At 35.1% G+C, this 21,277-nt stretch overlaps 1 protein-coding gene across 4 annotated transcripts in view; it reads right to left on the reverse strand.

Annotated features, from left to right (window-relative positions):
* Nucleotides 1-253: 253 nt before the first annotated feature.
* Nucleotides 254-21,277, reverse strand: part of HECTD2 (HECT domain E3 ubiquitin protein ligase 2) — a 72,388-nt gene continuing 51,364 nt past the window's right edge. The window contains exons 12-21 of one of the 4 annotated variants that reach the window (XM_078077374.1): nt 18,599-18,706; nt 17,624-17,756; nt 16,638-16,726; nt 13,072-13,230; nt 9,361-9,435; nt 8,636-8,723; nt 8,444-8,550; nt 7,033-7,148; nt 5,747-5,890; nt 254-2,697 (exon numbers count right to left, since the gene is read on the reverse strand). In XM_078077374.1, the coding sequence (XP_077933500.1) occupies nt 2,577-2,697; nt 5,747-5,890; nt 7,033-7,148; nt 8,444-8,550; nt 8,636-8,723; nt 9,361-9,435; nt 13,072-13,230; nt 16,638-16,726; nt 17,624-17,756; nt 18,599-18,706 (1,140 nt within the window). In that variant the 3' untranslated portion in view covers nt 254-2,576. Of the gene's footprint in view, nt 2,698-5,746; nt 5,891-7,032; nt 7,149-8,443; nt 8,551-8,635; nt 8,724-9,360; nt 9,436-13,071; nt 13,240-16,637; nt 16,727-17,623; nt 17,757-18,598; nt 18,707-20,741; nt 20,886-21,277 lie in introns of those variants that run through there. The other 3 variants (XM_078077375.1, XR_013449679.1, XR_013449678.1) reach the window with 3 other exon arrangements.

Genomic DNA, 21,277 nt, shown 5'->3' on the forward strand with positions numbered 1-21,277 from the left:
ATTTGACAGAATGGTCTGTGACCATCCAGACACTGGATAGACATTACTTCATACAGAAAATAATGTGAAAGAAGTTGATTTTATTTGGTGTCAACATCAACACATATCTTTTGAAGCTCTATGTATTAGCAATTTTCCTAAGCACTAGTTTAAGAGACAGTGTAATGAAGAGAACAGTTTGCTTTTATAAGATATTTTTAACTTATGGTTTTAATTAATCCCCTAATGTTAATAAATTGAGCTGAAGCCTGACTGATTGTATAACTTTAATATTTGAAAAATTTTATCCAGAAATGAACTTAATACAATACAGATTTGTACAAAAAAGACAGACTGTTAAAAACTTTTGATCATACAGACAAAAATATGATTAAGCAAAGATTTAAAAAGGACAGGACATTTTGTAAATACTGATAAATACTGCACAATGCTTTAATTTACTGTGGCAGATATAAAAATCAAGACTTCCTTAACAGATTATATTAAAAAAAGCAACTACATGAATTTTCTAGCTATTTAAATTAATGAAATAGGACAGTAGTGGTTTTGTTTTTTTTTTTTAGAAAATGAGGTATTATTACACTGTAAACCAAAACCAACATAAATAAAGGCAATGTATAATTAAGTGATAAATGGTTACAAATTCCAACTTAATAACAACAGACAACAATAATTTTCTAGTTCCTTATGGACTTTGTCATGTAAAAATTTGGCTTGCTTGTGTACTTATTTAAAAGTGACAGAGCTATCGATAAACAAGCACATCATTAAACATGCAGACCAAGCCAACACAATTTTTCCGTCTCTACCAAATAAAAACTCTGTTTTATTTAAAACACTTAAATCTGATTTCTTATACGTGATTCTTTTGTGCTTATTAGTAAGTAGTAACCTACGTTCTAGTCCAAGCAGTCTAACAGAGAAGCAGTTTTATTCGCAGATGGATAAGAAACAGAGCAAACAAAACAAAACCAACATGCCTTTAACTCTCTTAGGCTTTTCCAAGATTTTTAAGAAGAAAAATCCTTTACATAGTACACCCAGTGGAAAAGCAGAGTCACTTCCTTCGCAAGGGGAACAGTAAACGAAGGAGTTCCTATTCCTCAAAGATTCGCGAATTGGCCCCAGCCCTACAGGAGAACGAGTTGATTCGTTCCTCCACCCGAAAAGAATTCTGCTGGTTGAGTGTAGGAAGCATAGCAATAAGAAAACAGTGTAACTAGGAAAAAACCGGGGGACAGTATTATTTGCCTGTGAACCATATGCTGGTACTAAATGCTGGCTTCATTATTATTGCAAATGTATCTTCAGAGTTTCCTGAAGGAAAGCTATCAAAGTATAATAAAGAAGTCTTGATTCTGAAATATTTGTAACATGCCAATAAAACTGCTTCATTTGCTGTAAATAAAAAGAAAACCATTTACAGTCTGACTTAAAATGTAGTTTCTTTTTACATGCTACTTATTGAGAAACTCCAAAAAGGGTACTTTTGAATTTACTACATTCAGAATCCAGTGAAATACAAACATTTTGGCCAAAATGTTGAACTTTATTTTTACACCAAGCTATATCATTTTGACACAGATGTTATTATTGTATTCACTTTTGTCAAATATCTTATCCTAGCCTTTCCCCAAAATTAGTGTTTCAGTACAACTGGTAATCAAAAAATATTAGAAATAAGCCTTGTACATCAATCAAATTATATATAAAAACAGTTCTTTTGTGCTTGTAATTGACTTAATTTATCAACAGTTAGTTAGATCTGATTTCCCCTCTAATGTCCTGACCCTTAAGAAGAAATGATCATTATACGAATATTACAGAATACTCAAAGTAACTAGTTTACTGCCAATGTGCATGCAGACTAACATTACTTAAAAGAACAGAACCTCGAATCCAATTAGTCTGAAAATAGTTAACACTCTTGTACAATCATCTTTATTGATTTGTAAAAGCTGTATACACATCTAAAACCCTGAATTTACTTTGTAAAAATAAATCTTTTAGCAATAAATGGCACTATCAAAATCCCATTATTCTCAGGCTAATATGTAGTTATTTACATGCTTTTCAGCAACAGTTGAAAAGAATCTTATAGGACCAAAGCCAGTATATCAAAAAGAAACAAACCCTGTAAACAGCATTTATGCTGTTGTTGTTTACCTCTATATGAAAATATGGCTACATGCCTTACACGAACGAGAACGGGGCTGTGTGTGCGCCACCGGGCCCCACCGGGCGCCACTACGCGGTCAGCGCGTTCTTCACTGCGCTTTGCTTTCCCAGTGGAGCACCTGTGAGGAACGACCTATGGAGACTCATAAAGTGCTATAAAAAGGAAGGGCTGGACCCACACCTGTCTCTGCCATCTGGTCTTCTCCTCAAGCAATTTCTGTGTTTTTAGAAAATCATGCCTCCCCCACTGAACATATTTCATATTTGATTTAAAAAAATCAGTATTTTAAAGTTGGTGAGCTTTGTCAAGGTGCTGTGAGACAGAGACATGAAAAGGTTAAAGGCACAATAAGAGGGAAGTGAATGCTACATATAAAATGTATTTCAAGTCTTCTAGGTTACTCAAGTCCAAAACCTTCTGAATTTGAAATTCCAATGATCAATTTCTGTTTTAGGTCCTTTTTGCTCTTGTAGGGGGGAAGGCAAAGTTGATTGAAGCAGGTGTGGGCCACAGGCAACCTAGGGGAAAAATTTTTTTTTAGCGATACTAAGTCTCACAATACACACTGGATCAGCGCAAAGCTACTATCAAACATGGCCGACTCAAATCTAGTTCGCTATGCCGAGAGGCGACTCCTTAATTCCTTCACTGAACAGATACTTACAGAGCACCCACTATGTATTGGCACCGTTGTTCTAGACATGGGGGCTGGGTTTACAGACCAGACGGTCAATGTCCCTGTGCTCTTGTGAAACTTGCATCCCAGAGGCTTTACTGTTGGAGGCAGATCTGAATTTGAATGCTGGTTCCCCAACTTACTGGCCGTGGGATCTTGTTCAAGTGGCTTCATGTCTCCACGTCTCAGTGTCCTTGTCACCACAGGGTAAACTATCCAAGTGGGTTGTTTAAAAGATTTAAAGAGCTATGCGCATAAAACACGCGGCAGAATAGTGGATAATACAACTGTTGTTATTATTTCAGTCTTGACTGTCCAAAAATAATAAAAAGAACATTCCTGGGTGCTTGACGCCCGCGCTTTCAGTGCCGCTGCCCTCAGGCACACGCGGCCTCCATCCTCTGCACCTTCTGGACCAGCCCCAGCCTCTCCCTGATGACACTGTCTATCTGCACTCTAGATTGCTATCCTTTTCCTAGGCCCTTCCTTCATCCTGCAGACTAGTTAGGACCTTTGCAGCATCAAAACAGCCGTTGGAGAAGTCAGTGAATAAAAATGGGGAATGTGCCAGAGAAAAGAACATTTTCAAACAAGTTTGTAGGATTAAAAACTAAACTTTGATAGCCCTGTTTTAAAAGATTTAAAATTATTACAATCAGTTTGCATTTATTGAGTGCTTGGTCTACGACAAGCATTGTGCTACGTGTTTTTATATGCAGTGTTTAATTTAAGCCTCAAAGCAACTTAAAAAGTGGTTTTTGTTATCCTCATTTTACTGATGAGGGAAACTAAACATGGGAACATACAGGTTAAGTAATCTGTTCAACGCCATAGAGCTGGTGAAGTTGTAGACCCATTAATCAAACCCAGATCAGCCTTACCTCACACCAATACTGTTACCATGTAAAAATTTAACATTCTTATTTAACAAAAATCTAGTGGATCTACAATGGTGATGTACACATCTTTGATGGACAACTATATTTAATCTATGTGAATGTCCTACTGCAAATCCTAGAGTTGTGGAAGATTCATGCCTAAACCACATGTGCTTACAAAATAATCTCTGAAATAACAATAGGAAAAGTTTAGATGTAATATCACTTTTGTCTTAAATTACATTACTCACATTATCCTTTTTATTATTTATTTATTTACTTACTTACTTATTTTTAAGGTAGGCTCCACGTGTAATATCACTTTTGTATTAAATTACATTACTCACATTATCCTTTTTTATTTATTTATTTATTTACTTATTTACTTACTTACTGACTTATTTTTAAGGTAGGCTCCACGCTGGGTGTGGAGCCAAATGAGGGGCTTGAACTCACGACACTGAGATCAAGACCTGAGCCAAAATCAAGAGTTGGGCGTTTAACCAACTGAGCCACTAAGGCACCCCTCAGGTTACTCTTTTTAAATTGACAATATTTTTGTTTGTCAATATTTTGAAAAACTAATTTCTGTTAAGTAAATAAGCCTATAACCTTAAAAAAAGCTTCTTTTGAATTTTTTTTCATTTTAGGTCTTTCAATGTAAATCTTATTTAGACATTTCTTAATTATATACATACGTATATAAATATTTGTTTTGTATTTTAATATAATGTTGATGTTGACTGAAATATTCATTCAAGAAACATTTATTGAGCACCTAATATGTGTGTGGCTATTTGAAGAATACAAAGATGTATAAGGCATGGCCTCTGCCTTGATGGGCTAAATGACTAAGATAAAGGTGCAAGATGCTAAGTGACATAGGATTTCTATAAAATATTTGAGGAGTGAATCAAAGGAATGATGATTTTTGGCTTTACGGAGGAAGTTGATGTGAAACTGGGTCTTTAAGGAGGGGTAGAACTTTCTTGAGTGGAGATACAGCAAGTGAATGTCATGTGTTGAAAGAACCACTTAAAGTATGAAAAAGGAAAGGACAAAATGTGTCTAAGGAATAGCAAAATAGCCTGCTGACTAAAGGATGACAAGAAAGGAAAACTGCTATGTAATCTTGGGGAGAGGACTGTAGAGCTTTATTGGACAGGCTCTAGAGTCTAGAACTTAAACTGAAGGAGAGCAGCAATAAAGCTATTATGGCCCAAGGAAATACCATAAGCAAAGCAGTTTTAAGGAAAACGAATTTAATAAGATAAAATAATTAAAAAGAGAAGAATCTGAGCAAGTAGACCAGGAAGAAGGCTATTTCAATAAGCTAGGAATGAGGCTAAAAACAACTACACCAGGGTGGTGGCCATGGGAAAGGCAAGGACAGAGTCCAGGTCTAAAATGAAAGGAAGAGCTGACAAAGCTCAGGGAATATATTGGGTGGGAGAAAAAAATGATTCTAATAAAAGCAGCGTCTACTCAAATCAGCTCTAGAAATTATAAGGTGTTTGGGAAAACAAGTAGATCAGCATCAACCCATCAATAATATTAGAAAACAAAGCCATCATTCAAAGCCATCATTAGTACTTTCATATGCAAAGCGCACTAGATTAAAAAAAAAAAGAGGACTACTAACTAGAGGATTTCTTGTACTAACTATAATACAAGCCAAAAAACTCACCTTAATATTTTTAATAAAAAACACCTTTAAATAAAAATGAACATTATACAATGTACAACTAAAAGCCAGCTAGATTCTAAAAGAGAGTACAAAGCAGCTGACTTAGCAAAGTAAAAAGTTGACAGAAAGGAATTACTGGTATTGGTAAATCTCAAAAATGAATAGAGAACTTTAATGCATACTCTCTCTCATTTCAAGGTTATATTTACTCCTAAGATTTTTTTCCTACAAAAATGACTTCTGATTGAAAGAATCCTCTAATTCCAAACATATTATTATTAGCAAAACCTACAGATTAAAAATAAAATTACAATCTGGAAATTTACCAGTTAGTAGAAGTTTCATTCTTTGAGATTTTAAAGTTCAAGTCAGCCATTCCTCCTACAGGTACTCTGTCACTTCCTGTAGTAAAATGTAGCAACTTCTTTTGAAGATCAAGAGGAAATCCAAGCACAACATCCCAAAAATATCTAAAGAACACCAAAGGAAATTTATATAAAATGTCTTGTCAAAAATCCTGCCGATCAGAATAAAGGAACATAAAGTAAGCTCTAAGGAAAAAAACTTCCCTTAAACATATATAATAGCCCTTAATGTGAAGTTAAGGAACGACAGCTTCTATATATGAATTAGATTTTTGACTAACATTATTATGAAAGTAACATTTTTTTTTTTAAGTAGGCTCCATGCCCAGCATGGAGCCCAATGTGGGGCTTGAGCTCAAGACCCTGAGATCAAGACCTGAGCTGAAATCAAGAGTCAGACACTTAACCAACTGAGCCACCCAGGCACCCCAAAAGTAACATCTTTATAGAATTATACAAGTAGTCCAACAGTAGATAGTACAAAAGCCATTTTTCTCCTCTATAATTTACAAGCCTTATTTTTTTTCAGCACAATGCTAGTAAAATGCTATTTATAAGTATAGCATCCCTGAAATTCTAGAACCTGTCATTTTTTTTTTTTTAAGATTTTATTTTATGTATTAGACAGAGAGAGGAGACAGCGAGAGACGGAACACAAGCAGGGGGAGTGGGAGAGGGAGAAGCAGGCTTCCCGCTGGGCAGGGAGCCTGATGTGGGGCTCGATCCCAGGACTCTGGGATCATGATCTGAGCCGAAGGCAGACGCTTAACAACTGAGCCACCCAGGCGTCCCCCAAGTCATTTTTTAAAAAAGTAAAATCTTGGGGCACCTGGATGGCTCAGTAGGGTAAGTATCTGACTCTTGATTTTGGCTCAGGTCATGATCTCAGGGTCATGAGATCGAGCCCCATGTTGGGCTCTGCGCTGGGTGAGGAGCCTGCTTAAGGTTCTCTCTCTACCACTGCCCCACCCCAGCTCACACGCTCTCTCTCTAAAAAAAAAGATTTAAAAACGAATCTCTATACTTTTGTAGAAACTTATTTATATCACTTTCTCCCAAGGGGACTGCTAAGTGATTTCATATTTAATATTCTCACATTACTTTCTAAAGATAAAATAAGGCAGTGTGGGACTCTACAATATTTCAGCTAACTTACTTGATTCAAAGATTGTAAATGATACAAATAAGTTACACTCTCTTTCATCCCCTCTCCGGCAAGCTGACTCTCAGAAGTAGAATGCGCTAACCTTATAGTTAAGTCTGTTTTTGCGTAGCCATCATACTGAGTACTTCTCTGCAGAGCATGCATGTCCAGTTCGGGACTTCCACAGACCAGAATTTCAACCTCTTCTGGACGAAGCAGCTGCCAATAATTATTTTCCAAAAATGATAATAAAAAGTGATGATTAAAAAAATGAAATTGGAACTATCTTCACTGAATCAAATTACAAAACATATGACTTCTTTATAGTAAACCAAGCCATTTTTATTAAGGAAAAATCTCCATTTTTAGTTTTTTACTGAGGTTAAGATATTTTTGCTCCTGAAAATTTATAAATCTTGTCAAACTATCAGGCTCTCCCCTTTGCAAATAGTAATTAGCAGTTTGCCAGAAAAACAAGCAGATGACTAAGCATGAATTCAAATGACAACTCTTCCCCGCCCCCTCAGGCCTGCTTGAAACTCTCTTAGCTTATTCCAGCCTCCTTCCAATAGACCACATGCCTCCCAGGGGCACTGTAGAGTTTGGGTACTTGGTTATAGTCTGCCTCGTGTAGTTCACTGGCTTTTTCACCTACATAAGTTGTCCCTCACCTAAAGAGATTAAAACTTAAGAATAGAGACCATGCTGTGCCATTTAATTCTTATTTTCCCTCCCTCCACCCCCACAAGTAGCAGTGTGTCACAGACAAAACCCAGTTAGAGCTCAATATAAGTGCTCCTTTTTCAAAGGTGCTTTTAACAACAAATACGTGACAGAGGTTACCTTAAAACCAGTTCTCTCCTATAACAATAACTCAAATGGAAGACCTTACTCCAAACGCGCATACTAAAACTGAGGGGAGATACACGGGGCATGACTAGCGCCTCCTGCGTAGCTGGGGGAGAGCAGGGCTTCTTGAGAAGACTCTTACTGACTTTTATCTGCCATGGTGTGCTAAATGGCACTGACCCACCTTCACCTGGCTAAGGCATGTCAGACCAACCAGAGTTCATCATGACTCTGAGGACAAACTACTTCCTATGGGTAAAAGGTAACTCAGAGTTGCAGCAGGAAGCAGTTATAAATATGTTCCTTAATCAGAAGTTGTGGCTTCGGCCCTGGGGCTTACATGTTAACTCTGTTTTCTGTGCTTTGTCCCTCAGTATTAAGAACTTGAGCCTATGGGATCTCTTCATCTACTCTTAAGGAAAATTCTTAAAGCCCCAAAAGACATAGTATAAGACAGAGCCCAAGGAAAGAAAAAGGGAGTTGACTGGGCTTTTCTCCCATTACAGAATTAAGGCTGAAATGAGAAAGCTATTTTTACTTCTAGCTCTACCTTTAAAAAGTAAAAAATATTTTCTATTTTAGAAGCTTATCTATTTAAGGACTTATCTGTCAATATTATAGTATTACAAAATCTAATTGAAAGCATAATTTAGTTTTAAACTCACCATCAGGGCATTTGAAGCACACACACTATGAAATCCGTAATAAAATGCAGCAAATTGCTTATAGATGGATTTGTTGAGAAGAAAGTCAATATAAAGCTGCACATATTCTGGAAAGCAATTTTACATCCGTTAAACAGTAAAAGTAAATGATAAATATTCATGCATTTCAATTAAGAAATGGTGTCTACCTACCTTTTCTATTTTGATTGGTAACTGGAATTTTATCACCACCTGGCTTTAAATTGTAGGATTTAATTATTCCAAATTCTTCTTGAAAAACCTGTTGGGAGATTCCAACACAAGATATTTATTGGTATGGTTAATATAATAATAGGCTTCCATGAACAGGTTTGTAAAAATTTAAGAACACACCTCCCCCCCCCCCCCCCCATATACAAACTACAGGAACTTAACCCTCTCTGTGGAGCACAGCTGAATACCTTACTGCTGCTGTTCATCGACTTATGTGGCCGTTTAGATAATACTCAGGTCTTTGGAGCTCTGTGGATTACTCTGACTTCCATCTCCCAATTACTGTTAGGGGAGAGGAAATGAGACCATTTTGGTCTGATCCATTAGTTTCTGCTCCTAACTTCTTGTACTGAAGCTACAGGAGAGGCTTATTTTTTAGAAGCTGAAAAGCTCTGAGAAGGTAGCTGAATTAAGTCAATATGCCAGGTGCCTAGCAGAGTACCTGCACCCTTGGGGAGTTTCTTTAGGCACTTTCCTTGACTGGTCATCTTCACGTGTCTGCTGTACTGTCTCTGCATTATCAGGTTAAGACCCTTTATGATAAGGGATGGTGGGTGTTGATTAATCCTCGTTCCTCTTTTCTAATGATAGATATTGAATAACAAATGGCATTTTTCATATATGAAATACCTGGTTAACAGAAAGCTATTTGCCCTTAACGGTACCTGGAATGTCGAATAGAAATCTTCTTCAACATTGCCTTCATAGGATAGGAGTTCACTTAACCCATGGGCCAACTCCTGTAAAAAGAAATCTGTTACCTGTGTTTTTAATCAAATAATACTACCTACAATAGTTAAGCAGATCTACCATAGTGAACTCATGTGAGATAGAGTAGATATACTCTTTCAGATTTTGAACTAAAGATAATATTTGGGATATATTTTTCCAGGGCACAAAATGTTTGTTAATGATTTCTACCACGTGAAAGGCTTGGAAAAACTCGGAAAGTCACGTAAGAAGAAAACATCCAGTTCAAATGACAGAGGCATAACTCGGATCTGTTCTTATGCAGTGAGTGAAGAGCACAGTCTCCATCATAATTCACTGCTATCAGCAACATTACTATTTATGAATTCGTAGTATTTTTCAACGTATATTCTTAAAAAATCTGCTGTCTTAGGATTCATCTTTTAAGCATCAAAACACAGTTCATACATGGCACATGGTTTCTACATTTCGGTTACAGTGCCCTTCTCTTTCCCCCAGAGTTGGGAACAGCAGAAGTAGTATTTTCCTATAACTCATGATATCCGTGAACAAAGATTTACAAACAGAAAAACTGACCCAATATTTAAAGATATTTTTCAGGTTTTATGAACAAAATTAAAGTTTTAATTTATTTTTAATTATTAGAGGAAAAGGTAAACAACAGCATAGAATGATCTTAAATACATAATGAATTTTCCATTCTGTTAAAATCAGAAATTTTTATACAAATCTAGGCTGGCATAAATATGGTATGACTGTCATCATTTGCTTCAATTATTAATAAAAATCATGAATGCTGAAAATTATAATTGGGAGTTTGCAATTTTTAAGAACTCCAGAGACTACCAGGTGAACCCAGGGGAAAGGACTTACCATCATCTTTCAGAGATGAAATTTTTTTTTTTCTTTTTAAAGATTTTATTTATTTATTTGACAGAGAGAGAGAGAGACAGCTAGAGAGGGAACACAAGCAGGGGGAGTGGGAGAGGGAGAAGCAGGCTTCCCGCGGAGCGGGGAGCCTATGCGGGGCTCGATCCCAGGACCCTGGGATCATGACCTGAGCCGAAGGCAGATGCTGAACGACTGAGCCACCCAGGCGCCCCCAGAGATGAAATTTTTAATGACAAAATACAAAGTCAATAGGTTATGAAGTTATGTATTCAGATCTGTTTTATTTGGGATTATAGGCCCTTGATTTCCAGACTTTGTACTTTCAAACCCCTATTTTTGTTGAGAATTTTTTTTTGTTTACCTATATTGTCAATCTTAGACTCTTAACTGTAATATGCTATTTCTAAAATACTATTAATTACCTGTATAAACTTTTTAGGATTTTGTAAACCTATAATTAGATAAAGAGTGTGTGAATATACTGAATACTGTTTTTACACACCATTTGAATACCCATCCTGGCCTTATTTAATACAACATATTTGGGAGTGACTTAAGCAGAAGAGATATCATAGTTGCTGATTCAAGGATATGCTTGAGTCTCCTCTGTTCTGAACTAAAACCCTCAAGAGTAATTTTCACAAAGTTAAGGTTGGGAAGATTTATTGTTGCCGCAGGACAATCCTGGTGGTTTGTCTAAGGAAACAGCGGAATATTACTGCATTTATTAGCACCACGCTGTAGGAGTCTTGATTCATTATTAAAGGGCCAACATAAGAATATGAAATTAGCACAGTGAAAACTTCAGCTCCATAATATAAAATAATATTTCAGTGTAGTCATTCATAAAATATCCATTATTAACTAAAAAAAAGCTGGCTCTAAATGAGTCAAATTTGAATAGTTTTAATCATAAAATTAGGCAATTTATTGGCAAAAACTAGTAATAAAATTAGAAAATTGGTAAAAAATTTGACAGAAACTTAATATGTGCAATTAAAAAAATTACAAAAATCTAAAATGAGATGGTACTCAGAGATTAGTCTATTCCCAACATTTTACAGGTAAGAAAATTAAGTGAATAATCCAGAGTCATAGCTAGTGTGCTGCAGATACAAGACTATAGAAGGGAGAACTTTGTTGTCGTTGTTGTTTTTTAAAGATTTTATTTATTATTTGAGAGAGAGTGAGAGCACGAGCCAGGGGACAGTGGGAGAGGGAGAAGCAGGCTCCCCACTGAGCAGGGAGCCCAACTGCGGGGCCATCCCAGGATGCTGGGATCATGACCTGAGCCGAAGGCAGATGCTTAACCGACTGAGCCACCAGGCACCCCAAACTTTCAGTTTCTTAATCAGAGTCCGCTCTATTAACTTGTGCACTCTCACATCATACTATTTTTCTTTTTTTTTTTTTTTAAAGATTTTATTTATTTATTTGAGACAGAGAGAATGAGAGAGAGAGAGCACGTGAGAGGGGGGAGGGTCAGAGGGAGAAGCAGGCTCCCTGCTCGGCAAGGAGCCTGATGCGGGACTCGATCCAGGGATTCCAGGATCATGACCTGAGCCGAAGGCAGTCGCTTAACCAACTGAGCCACCCAGGCGCCCTCATACTATTTTTCTAACTATTAAGTCATTTTTGTTTTGTTTTGTTTTTTGTTTCTTTTTGAGAGAGTGTGCATGCTCCAGTGGGGGGGGGGGGCGGCGTGGAGGCAGAGGGAGAGAGAGAATCTTAAGCCGGTTCCACACCCAGCACAGAGCCCCACTCAGAGCTCGATCTCATGACCCTGAGATCATGACCTGAGCCAAAATCAAGGGTTGGATGCCCAACCGACTGAGCCACCGAGGCGCCCCACTATTAGGTCTTACAAAAATGTGGATTTATGCCCTTAATTGAAAATATCCTAAACCCAACTTCCAAAAATGTGTCTGATGTCAAACCCCTGGGGAGTATGAAGAGTAGTTGTCTAACCAAACATGTTCTGGAGAGATTTCTCAACTTCCACAGGAAGGCACCTCCTACACCAAACTCCCTGGATCATTAAAACACAGGGATATTTAGATAGGAATACTTAGCAACAGAGATTCTCCACATCTAGGCTATTTGCTAAAGATATTACCAAGAATTTTCTGCTGACCAACAGTTATCAAAACTCAGCTGTAAAAAATAATATTATTATAGGGGATTATCAGAAGGATATGTATAGTATCTCCTCATCTACTAAATTTTAATCTTTGATTAAATTTGATGATGAGAAATCTAATTTCTGAACAGAGGAATGTTATAAGAGGCAGTACCATGAAATTCATTTGTTGTATTTATTTTAGAGATGTTTTTGCAGACACTGTTACTGATATAGCACAGTATCATCTTAATAAGAATCCACAGAAGTAATCAAGTACTAAGGGCTTTATTATCTCATATAATTGCTCCGTATATAAGTTTTGTTATCCCACTGATCACATAAGGAAACTAGAGCTCATAAAGGTTAAACAACTTAGCCAAGTTCACTGAGCTAGTAAGTGGCACAGCCTGGATTCTAATCTCTATCTCCCTCATTTCAAAGCCTGTTCTGCTATGCTGTAAGAGCTCAGGAGTGCAGCAAAGTGGGTGATCTCTCTCTAGGAGGAAGGAGAAAGCTAGATGAAGAAGGAGATGGGTAACATAGGTGGAGGGAAACTATATTTGAAAATAAGAATAGCATTAGGAGAAAGACTTCAGGTGGAAGAGAGATGACTTAGCATTAAGGAATAAGATGCTAATAACTTTATACTTACAGGCATAATTTGACACAAGTCGTCAGTGGTCACACTGCAGATGCCTACTGGTATATTCTGATCACTAGGAATGATGGGAGGGCTCAATAATTTCTTGTAACAGCAGGGGGGGAAACGAATATCCAAGGTAATGCTGTTATAAACAGCTAGTCCCATAAGCTATGCATACTGAATGTTAAGCATTAACATAAAATCCATGACAACAAATGAGTTTTGAATTATGCATCAGTCTATTTCTTGCATACTTCTTTCAGACCTAACACTGATTTTAATTAATCCCACATACTTCTTTTTCTTTATTTTCCCTTTATTTTACATAATATAATTCCTTGATTACCAAAAGTCATGTGAAAAGGGGGGGGGGGGTCGGTTGATAGTATTTGATGATTTCCCCAGGAAAATTTATCTAAGATCACAACAGACAGCAATTTCAGACATTTCATAAATTATTTGACATACAAGAAAACACTTTCTAAATTTATTCTAAATTTAAATGATGTTGGTGATTTTATAATTAGAAAGAGCAATTTATTCAGAACCCAATGCAGAATACACTACTAATTTTGGTTATCATTTTAACTATTTTAAAACTAAATACAGACTATGTAAAGAGAGCTGAACCGAATAAACATATGGACACGGACAATTACACACACATACACACAGATGTACACACACGCTACTAATAGGCTAACAAGACAATTACTCTCCTACAGAAATATTTGAAAGGCTTTTATTACTTGGAGTGTACACAAAGTGTTGAGGTTAAAAACTACAGATGTTATATATATATAAACCCTGCCCAATTACATTTTATTTATTACTTATATGGCAGAATGTAACTTATCCATTTGCTGAAAGAGGGGTTTTAAATGTCATATTTCAGCTGTCAAATAAAGAGTATTATACCAAGTTATTAAAGAAGTCATTAATTTTATAGGCTCAAAAGGAAATCTAAACATATGGGCTGGATAAATTACTGAAAATAATTTTTAAAAATTGGAAGACAACGAGTATTTCAATTTGCCAAGGCAGAATGAAAGTTAATAGTAATTTAAGGAATAGATATATTATTTTATAGGTAACCGTATCAACAGAGACCGAGCAGTGTATTCTAGAGAGAGATACTGAAAATGAGATCTAATATACTTCCATACTCATGATAATAGCAACAATGATAGTGATCATAATACTAGGATGGTTACCATTTATGATCATCTACCACAGGGACAAGTTCTAAGCATTTTTCATTAAAACTTAAAAAAAAAAATTATAACCCTAAAGGCAGGTTCTTAGCAGATGAGGAAGTAGCCCCGTAAGATTTGCCACAGGGCAGTTTCATATGCAGACTACAGTGTTTCATTTCACACTAAGTCAGCCCGTGCTGGTTGAAGCAAGGACGAGACGAGGATGGGGGAATTCCGCTGGACCACTGAGGCATCAGGTGGTGCAAACAGGGTAGATTTTAAAAACCCTGTTTCAATGCCCTTTTGGTGAAAGCATTTCTAGTTTAAAAAAATTGTTATATTATGGCTCTTCATGCAATCTTCAAAACATTTTATAATAATTATTACAGGTTTCACTATATAACATTTCTTGTAAACTCCGAAGCCTTACTATATTTAAAACTGAAGTATTAGGAATGCAATGCTGGCAGGACTACTAGAACAACAAATCTCTGGTCCTGAAACTTAAAGTGAAAATATGTACAGAACCAACTATATTTTCTCAATATAGAATGTGTGTTCTCAATTTTTACTTCTCACCTTTGTTAGATCTATCACCTACTTACATGATCATAATCCATTATCATGTCACATTTTTCCTCTATATTTCCTATACATTATCATGCTTTTTGGGCATCAATCTCACTTTTTATAGTATTTTTGTGAGTGTGCATGTGAGATAAATACACATAATAATGAGATAGTAGTGGCTATAATCATTTAAGTTTAGATTTAATTAATTAACTGGAAATATGCAGCATATGTAAATATTCTTAATGTGCTCACTCTTTTGGGTAATGATTCAATAGAAACTAGTGCCTACTGCAAAAGAAGCCAATTAGTAAACTTATGATTTTATGGATAGCACCATTCTAAAAATGTGATTTAAGCTAAATAAGATCTAATACTGCATTATAAATATTAGAAAGTCAAAATATCATCCAAATCTAAGCTGTGATAAGAATGTAAAGTATGACAAACATATATATCAGGGAATTCAAATAGCTTGTAGTGTAGTGAGAAGTATTGGTGACTCAGGCCTTCAATGAAACTGAAACATTCAACAAATGATTACTGTAGATAACACTATAAATATAGACGTCTAAGAAGTGATGAGCACTCCAGATTGTGGAACTTTGTGCTCTGGACCTTTGGACATGACGACATATATAAAATTTCAAAGTAGTTTACCATCTTAATGTGCAGTTTTCTCCCTGCTAACTTTTCTTCCATCCACTTTCCCAATCTTAATATACATTCCTCAGGATTTATTTCAACAAATGCAACTGAACACTCCAAGCCCTAAGATCACTCCTGATTCCTTTGCTCAAGGTGTCCTCTGTAACTCAGGGTGCCCTCTGCTTCAATCAAGGGGCCTGCACACTTCTCTGTAACAAGCCCAGGACAATGCAGCCTGGTTTCTAGCCATTCTCCTAAGTCTGTGTCCTACTCTCTCCAGCCCTGTGCTAATCAGATAGAACTGTTCCATTTTTAAACCTCTACCTTGTCTGGGAAGAATACACTGACTCTTTTCCTTCTCAGAACTCCTTAGCACTTAATGTCAAAGAGTCATGAGTCAGATGACCTTGAACTGGTGGTGGTCATCTGCCTAGCTAGATGGTAAACATTTTAAAGCTGGATATTTTCCCCTCTTTTAACATAGGTATCTCCAGTGCTTGCTCATTTATTTACTCTTCCCTCCTTTCTTCCACAGACAATTATATTTCTTAAAATTAAAAAAGTTAATGTGGCAGGTATCTTTTCCAATCCCCTACCCAATGCAGGAATGTCCTCTCCACTACACCTGACAGGGATCAGAGGATGGCACAGGGATTTATATAATTTTAAAAACACTATACAATAATGCCATATACTTTAAATATTCCCATTCCATTCAGTTTTTAATTTGTGTGGACGTTTCCAGAGTTAAGGGCATATTAAAGACCTAGATTTAATTTACACAATTTCAATTTATTAAGCTAAGCGAAATAAGCACAAAGTAAAAGAACAGAAAAATAGTTCATTACGAATGGAAAGTATACTTTAATTTTAAAAATGTCCTAATTTTCTGATAAATCAGATAATATATGAAATAGGAAATAACTATTTTTATTTTGAGATATTTTCAGAGAAAAATATAAAAAATCCATAATTCCTTTTAATTAATTAAGTCTGGTGACATACAGCTGTGATACTGCAAATAATTGAAAATCTATTAGTAATTTTGACAAGAATGTTAAATCTGAATAAAAGGCTTAATGTGAACAGCTTTCCAAAATTCAGATAAAATTTAAAATCTCTAGTGTACTAGCACCTCCTAGTGGAACGTTTAAAGGATACAATTCCAACCAATCGGAATTCAGAATAGTTATCACATTTAAAACTGCTAAACCAATGGCAGTGTGAATCCTTGTGATATGTAAACATGCCTGAAAAAAAGAAACATAATTTCATTAGCATGACTGATTAAAAAAAAATCAAAGTACTAAAAATGTACATAATATCTCATCTATTAGAAGCAAGACATTTCAGCAATAGTTCCATTACAGACCATCTTTCATGTTAAAATATATAAAATATATGCACAATGTGTAAGAGCATTTTACTGTTTATTGGCATCCTGAACCAAGGGTATAAATGGGTTAAAAAGAGAAAACTAAATCAGTTGATTTTCTTTTATAAAAACGATAGTTTTATAAGTTATGATCAAAATTAATTTTGAGGATTATCTGGAGATTTTAATTCATCCATGTCATCTCTATTTTCCATTGCCAGAAAGAGGTTATATATACATATATACAAAATAAAGAGTAAGAAAAACACTTAAAACTCTCTTTGAAGAAAAATCTTTTATAGACACTAAGGATTATCTAGGTGTTTTCTCTAAATAAGATAAAATTTAAATTTCAAAGCTTACTTTTGTCTTAAAAATTAATTAATGAATTCTTATTTATCAAAATGGTTCAAAATCTAGTGAAAGAGGCTTCAAGTATTAGTGTAGAGCAAACTACAGTCTTGTTTTTAAATTCTGAATGTTCTTTATTTCAATGACAAATTTTTATGCATTTAGTTTATTCAGGAAAGATGAGGATGCTGCCTTGCAAATATATACTTTCAGTCTTTATTGTGTAGGATTCCCAGTAAGATAATGAACATTTCAATTATCAGTTTGCTCACTTTTAAAAATGTAAATAACAATCCTTAAATTACTCAACATTTATGGTTGACAAAAAAATCTATAAAGTCATAGGGTAGGTTAAAAATAAGAGTGCCTACTTAATCTAACAATTATGAAGAAACACGGTTCATAAAAACTGAATACTCACCATAATCTGGATGAAAAATTTGGCGAATTAGAAGAAGGAACCATTCTTTCGTCAAGCCACCCATGTCCAAACCAGCTTCCCCTACAAATGTAACTTTCAGCTTCTTTTTTAAGTCTGCTCTTTTCCGGGTTAACTATTTGAAAAAATTATATGGTAGAGAAGAACAAAAGGCAGTAAAAAGGAAATTAACTTTTTTAATTCTGGGAAATGCATTAGGCAATCTTTATCTTTATTTACAATGTCACAAAACTCACTCCATCCATTCATCCAATAATTTGTCAGTTACTGTGTGAATTAAACATTATTATGTTTGTTGTAGAGATCAAGAGAAAGAATTAGAGGGTCAAGTACCTTGCCCAAAGTTCCTGTCTCCTGGTATCATATTGCCTCCAAGATTTTAATTTAGCAGGTTATATCATAAAATATTTCATTTCCTTTTCTTTAACTTTCCTTCCTGATTTTAAAAATCACATAATGAAATTAGCCATTATCTTATAATAGCCACATGAAGATCTGGCTGAAGCACTGTACATACATGAAGCTCCGTACAAACAAAGTAGGTTTGGGCCTGAGTACACTCAATATCCCCTGGAGGTCAGACCTCTAATTTTAAAGATGAGTAATCTCAGGCCTGGAGAAGTTAAAATGACTTGTTACATACCCAACAAGTAACAAAGGTGGGTCCAGAATCTAAGTTACATATTCAGAAACACAAATTGCTCACTTAAGTGTTCTACATAAAATCCTTTTCTGGGGAGTTAACAACAAACCATTAATAAACATATAAATAATGAACATAAGGCTTATTTGTGAATACACAACTGATTTTAACGATGGTACCAGAGTATGAGGAAGCACACTTACTGGCATACAAAAATGAAAAACAGATTACTAAGACTTTAGTAATACACCATATTGTAGAATTTATTTAAAGCTTTAATCAATTAGTACCATTTTGGAATAAATGATCTATACCTCATCAAGCGAATCACTAACCAGATGTGTCCGTCTTACTTTCATATTTAGAAATAACATGTTCATATCAGGTCTCTGTCTTCGAGATACTTTATCCACCAGACTTTGCTATTTAAAAAAGAAAGCAAACATTTTTACTTTTACTTAAACTATAATTTCATTTAAAACATTTTAGCACTGTAGTAAAAATCACTTATATCCTTCTCTATGCCATCTCTCATATAAATATTTTCATAAACTCAATTATACAAATTATTATTATATATTAATTGTATATATCTTTTCATTTTGAAGCAATGGTAACCAAAGGGGGGTTCAAAATATAGGACCAAAAATAATTCACCTTCTATAGTAAAGAATGTTGCATTACAGTTTCCATATGTCTTATCTCTCAAATAGCAAGGCTATTTGTTTAATAAGTATAAACATAAAATGGGAACATTTGAAATGAGGTATATACTATTGATGATAAACCTGGCTTAAGCTTTTTAGATACTGAATTTACTGGAAAAGCACAGTTAATCTACTTTTAGAAAGTAGTTTATCAGTATTTATCAGAAACATTAACAATGTTAATACCCTTTGTCCCAATAATTCCACTTCTGGGAATTCTAAACACAAAAAATATGCAGTGAGATGCTCATCACAGCACTACCTATAAAAGTAAAACTTTAGAAATATATAATATATGTATCTATCTAATGTAATATAATACAACTATTAAAATGGATGGTTATAATTATGTAAATAACATGGAAAATATTTAAGAAAGGTACAAGTGAAAAAAGCAGGGAACAAAAGTGTGTATACAAAATTGTTTCAACTCTATTGCCTTTTAAAGATAATATAGAGAAGAAATATCAAAAGAAAATTTACTAAAATATTAACAGTTTGTGTATGTTATGTTTGGGTAATGGAAATGTCTGGGTAATGGAAATAGGGGTAATTTAAAAAAATCTATGGTTTTTCAAAATATAAGTAATGAGTATGTAAAAAACACATTAAAAATACCTATTAGAAATAGTTAAGTATCATAGGAAGTCTACATGCTTGTACAATTTATAGAATTTAATTTAATTAAATAATTCTTATCAGACTACTTCATCTTCTTTGGTAGGAAAGAAAAATTATTGTAGACTAGAGATGACACTTCAGACATTTTAAATAATGCAGTGAAGTGCTTTAGTAGATAAAATTTTAATACTACAAATCTGTATAAGGCTATGTCCATGATTTTGTAGATTACTATAATAAAACAGTCTAATTCAGAGCACTTCATTTCTCTAATTTAAAGGGTTTTAATAGTTTTGCTTTTTTTCTTCTTCTCTGGGTTCTCCCATTGATGCTCAGACAGATCTATATTCCTGGGATGGTATCCTACGTTATGGGCCTATTATCCTACCCTTTCCTACGTTATGTTCATAGTCTAGCTCCTGGAAAGCCACCACACTGGAAATATCCAGCAAACATATTTATACTAAGATGCTAACGGTAGACAAGGCTTAGTGGTTACTCTTCCCATCAGGAATATTTAATAGAAAATGCTTCGAAGGAAAGAAGTAATCCCTAGAAGGTAGAATTTAGATCCAGTCTGATGAGGAAGTTATTTTTAGTTGGGAATCTCTTTTGCAACTTCAGATACCATATAAGGTCTTGTTTACATTAACTACCTGTAAGGCTGTCTGTCCTTGTGTCAATGGAATCACCAGCCATTAATTCTAAGTGGTGTGGCTGTTTACAAGTTAAAATGTTGGGAAACACCCATAAGAACAGATAATGCCACTTAACTCTTCAATCTCTCCTCACTTGTGTCCATGCTCGGTGGAAGACAGCCTGTGACAGAGTCTACAGCTGCCACTCTCCTTTTAATTAGAAGAAAATTCCATAAAAGGAGATATTTGATGTTTTAGGTGTAAGTGACATGGCAGAAAACTGCTCAGAGGAACGGAGATAAACTTCTAGCTCTTCAGATTTTTTTTTTACAAATATAAAAAAGTCATAGCCCAAAGTAAAAAAGTACTAAAAAGGCACATGAAATTGCATAAATGCAGCTAACAGAAACTGCCAAATGACTAGCTGTATAGACTAATCTTTGAGCCAATATCTACCCGAGATTAAGTAATAATTCTGATGCCAAATATACCTGTTTAAATTTACTTTTCAGGGGGGTAGAGTGGCTTTGGAACTCCCTTGGTACACACAGGCAATAACGTTTCTTCTAATATTCTCATAGTCAGTGTGAGCTGACTCTGGGATGTCACCAGTCACTCAACTCTTTTGTCCTGCTCTGTGATAGAAAAAAATACTCACCTTCTGGGAACTGAATTACTGAAGAATAAACATTTCTTATTTTTTAAAGCATTTTAAAGTATTATAATTTATACTTTAGGAATGTTTTTATATTCTTGGACAAGACATGGAAATCATTTCTTTTTATTTTGAGGATCTCTTTAAGACTACTGCCAACCTTCCCTCTAATTTTTAAAGTAGTGAGTGTCCCGAAAGCAGATACTCAAAATATATGGGCATTGAAATGTATAGTCTAGAGCTCTAATAAAAGAAAAACTGCTCACTCAGTCCATCTCTCTTAGATAGCATACGTAAGTTTTCCTGTGCTGTGCTGAGACACGTAAGGACAGGCCCAGAGATAAACTTCATCCTGCTGGGTGGTCTGCCTAC

The sequence above is a fragment of the Halichoerus grypus genome, chromosome 7 (assembly GCF_964656455.1).
Source record: "Halichoerus grypus chromosome 7, mHalGry1.hap1.1, whole genome shotgun sequence".
NCBI classification, from domain to species: Eukaryota; Metazoa; Chordata; class Mammalia; order Carnivora; family Phocidae; genus Halichoerus; species Halichoerus grypus.